This window comes from Vicia villosa, linkage group LG5 (assembly GCF_029867415.1).
Source record: "Vicia villosa cultivar HV-30 ecotype Madison, WI linkage group LG5, Vvil1.0, whole genome shotgun sequence".
NCBI lineage: Eukaryota > Viridiplantae > Streptophyta > Magnoliopsida > Fabales > Fabaceae > Vicia > Vicia villosa.
This window is the reverse complement of record NC_081184.1, coordinates 144,760,793-144,764,770: the sequence shown is the minus strand read 5'-3', so window position 1 is coordinate 144,764,770 and position 3,978 is coordinate 144,760,793. Positions and strand designations below refer to the sequence as shown.

The 3,978-nt window shown below is 37.9% G+C and overlaps 1 protein-coding gene across 1 annotated transcript; it reads left to right on the top strand.

The window, feature by feature from the left end:
• The first annotated feature begins 332 nt into the window (after window positions 1-332).
• On the top strand, window positions 333-3,402 carry LOC131605663 (uncharacterized). Its single transcript, XM_058877996.1, has 4 exons — window positions 333-372; window positions 1,226-1,883; window positions 2,271-2,376; window positions 2,488-3,402. Exons 1-4 carry the CDS (start codon window positions 333-335, stop codon window positions 3,400-3,402), a joined length of 1,719 nt encoding a protein of 572 aa, XP_058733979.1.
• Window positions 3,403-3,978: the final 576 nt, after the last annotated feature.

Below are 3,978 nucleotides of genomic sequence, written 5' to 3'. Positions count from 1 at the left end.
ATAAACTTTTTTTCATTTAGAGGTCAGATGAATTTTATAAAAAAACACACATTTTTAAAAGGTTTAAAGTAAAAGTTAGAATTGGCTTATAATTAAGCAGATTCTAAACTTACATTTTCTTTTGACAGTTTTTCTACTACAAATATTACAAGTATTTTTCTGTTTTATAATAGGGGACGAATATATCAACTTGGCGTGGTTTGCATGATGTGGAGTAACCCTCAAAATTAATAAATCCAAGTCATTCCTTATTTCAATGTTGAGCACGAAATGTTATTGCTTGTGTATGAAGAAGAATATGTGGCATCATAATTCAACAAATGGAAGAAACTATGGCGTACAATACATCATCTGATTCTATTGATGAAATTGGTAAATCAAGAACAATGATATTTCTACATGTAAATAAAATACATGAAATTTTATTTATGGTGGAGGAAAAGATAATACCATTATTTTATCTTGTCCCTTTCTCTTGCATTTTCGTTATGATTTGATTGTGACAGGTAACGAAATAGCCCTACCGATTAAAATAGCATGAAAGAAAATGAAAGGTAACAACAATCATAGGATATATATTTAAACAAAAAAAAAAAATTTCAATCCACTATTGAATCTCTTAGTCAATTGACGAAATTTCAAGTATGTCCTCTGCTTCTGCTTCCGTGGATGCACATCTAGAAGCACTTTTTTTTTAAAAAAATTGTTTTTTTCGTAGGTGCATCTACGGAAGCATTTTAAACTAGTGTTTGTTGGCAAAAACTACAAATAAATTCAGTTCAGAGATTGTTCCGTAGGTATATCTACGGAATGACTTAGCGCCAAAATATTTCGTAGATGTACCTACAGAAGAATCTGATATAGTTTGAACCAACATGATCACTCCTCCATTGTCACGTTTCTTCTTCAACACTCACTCTCACCACCCTAAAAAAACCTACTTCATCAATATCATTTTCCACTCCAAAGCTCCAACTTTTTGGTGCAACAAATCAAAGGGAGCAAGAGAAGACTCAATTTCAGGTAAATAGTCATCTTTATCCATTGCATTGTCCATATTATGCTTGAATTTTCTGCAAAAAAAATTCACGTTGCTTCCGTAGGAACATCTACGGAACGTGTTGAAGATGAACACGTTCCGGAGGTGCATCTGCGGAAGGTGTCTGTGTTGTTTTTTACAACAGTCTTGTAATTTTATGTTATTTCTGTTATTGGTTACTAATAGGTATGGTGCACCCCGATAATATCTTAAGAGAATTAATTCCTTCAGTCGATGTTTCTCCAAATGTTGAAGGGGTAGTCGTAAAGGCAGTAGATGTTGGCGGTGACTTTAATAACAAGCAAGAGTTTGATGGTCGGGAAAGCATGCTCACATGGATTCGTAGGAATGCAACTGACCTTGGTTTTGGTGCGGTAATAGGAAGATCGGATTATGGTACGACAAGAAGAAATGTTTTCGTAACAATGTTGTGTGAAAGAAGCGGGAAATACCATCCTTCTCTAAGGAAATTTAAAAGAGATGACACGGGTACTAGAAAATGCGAGTGTCCATTTAAAATCCGTGGTTACATGGTGGCTAGCAAGAAGTGGAGATTTAATGTTATTTGTGGTTTGCATAACCATGACATGTGCGGGAAATTACAAGGACATCCTAATGTATGTCAGGTCAGACCGGAAGAGAAGACATGTGTTAATGACATGTCATTGAATCTTGTCCAACCGAAAAATATACTTACCACGTTGAAACGGAAGGAACCCGACAACATATCAAATATAAGGCAAGTATATAATATCCAATACTGCAATAATAAGGCGGTTAAGGAAAATAGAAGTGAGATGCAACAACTGTTAAAGATGTTGGATGATAGCAAATACGTGTCGCGGTACATAACTTGCGACGACAGGGTTATAATCCGAGATATTTTTTAGACTCATCCGGATTTGATAAAGTTGTTCAATACTTTCCCGACAGTGCTCCTTCTTGATTCTACCTACAAGACCAACAAGTATCGACTTACGTTATTTGATATGGTAGGTGTTACATTCACCGATAAGACATACGCCGTTGGTTTTGCTTTTTTTTAGTGTGAAAAAAAGGATAAATTTAGGTGGGCATTAGAGGTGTGTCGGTCACTTTTGAAAGAACAAGTCGAGATGCCCAAGGCGATTGTTATGGACCGCGATGCCGCTTTGATGAATACGATGGCAAAAGTATTTCCTTCTTCTAACGCATTACTTTGTCGATATCACATAACATGTAATGTGAGAAGTAAGGTTAAATCCGCGGTCGAGACAAAACAAGTAGAGACCAATGGTGGAAAATCGGTGAAGCCCGGTGTGATTGTTGAACAAATAATGGATGCATGGACTCGTATTGTAAATTCTTCGACAAATGAATTATACGCCGATTTCGTATTTCAATTTCGGAAAGTGTGTGAAAAGTATCTGGATTTATTGAAATATGTTGAAAGCACTATTCTTGATAAGGTGAAGGAGAAGTTTGTGTGTGCGTGGACCAATAATGTCCGACACCTTGGGAATACAACCACCAATAGAGTTGAATCGACACATGCTAGTTTGAAAAATTGGTTGGCTAATAGAAAGGGTGACTTGTGTCGAGATTGGGACACCGTAAATTTCAAGATCAAAAACCAACATAATGAGATACAAACCACTTTTGGTCAGAGCATTACGGTGTTGGAACATCGATTTTGGGACAACATTCTTTATTGTCAATTGATCGGTAATGTGTCTCGGGTCAGGTTAAACTATATTTTTCACGAGGCCAAACGAGGTGAAATTGTCGGTTCCGATAGTGTAAAGTGTGGTTGCACTATTACTAGAACGTATGGTCTCCCGTGTGTATGTGTTATTGCAAAAAAAGCGAGACTAGGTGAGCCAATAAGAATGGAAGAAGTTATCCCTCATTGGAAAAGACTTAGTTTTCATGATGATGGTTGTGTCGAAGGAGAAAAATCGACTATCTCTATTACTTCCGAATTGGAAGCGATACAAGAGAGGTTTTCGAAGGCCGATGACAATATGAAACTCCACATCAAAGAAAAATTGCGGAAGATTGGATATCCCGAAACAACCGACATGAAACCGCCGTCTCAACCGGTTAAGACAAAGGATGCTCCCAAGAAATTGAAGCCTACACCGAATGACAACTCGACTACACGGTCTCCTTCTTATTGTGAGCATATCGATAAACTTTTTCCCGACTCACCGACTCCTAAACCTCAAAAAACTCAAAAAAGTTCAAACAAAGGAGATCGCATAAGCAAACCGCCTCCGACACCTATTCCACTTAAAATTCCAATTATTGAAGAGATGCCTATTTTATCGAAAATTCCATTCATCGAAGAGATGAAAGTTTTTATGCACCCTTACATCGTGTAGATCGTAGATGTTGTAGGGGACAGTAATTGCAGTTACCGAGTCGTCTCGGCGTTGCTTGGTAATGTAGAGGATAGCCATACGGTTGTCCGTTATCAACTCATCCAAGATTTGAAGACGCATAAAGAATCACACACGCAGTTATATGGAGAGGAAGCTAAATTTGAAACGGTTAACGAAGCTCCTGTGCCTTGGATGGGCCCTTACGCACCGGTGTCAAAATGGATGAAATTCCCATAAATGGGACATCTTATTGCAAGCGCATATGATATGGGGTTCATTGACTTGACACATTATGGTTTTTCAGAAACCTTTTTTCCCACTCCGCACCGCACCGCCTACAAATTCAAATGCTCGCATCATATGTATTGGATGGCTTTCAAAAGCGAATCACTTTGTGCAAGTTTACTTGAAACCGGGATGCCTCATACCACCTACGTCACCGAAATGGGATCTTCATCATACCGAAGATGCCGAGACATGGTGTTTACGGTGATTTTCTGTAAACAACCGCTAGTCCTCCAAACTATAAATATATACTTTGGTTACTCGCAGGATCGACTAGATTGATCCTAGGAC

Bases quoted from the DNA above. Each gene is read 5' to 3' on its own strand.
- LOC131605663 (XM_058877996.1), top strand. From the start codon at position 333: ATGGCGTACAATACATCATCTGATTCTATTGATGAAATTG. The intron at 373-1,225 runs GTAAATCAAGAA...GGTTACTAATAG, and splicing joins TGATTCTATTGATGAAATTG to GTATGGTGCACCCCGATAAT. The intron at 2,377-2,487 runs GTAAATTCTTCG...ATTCTTGATAAG, and splicing joins TGGATGCATGGACTCGTATT to GTGAAGGAGAAGTTTGTGTG.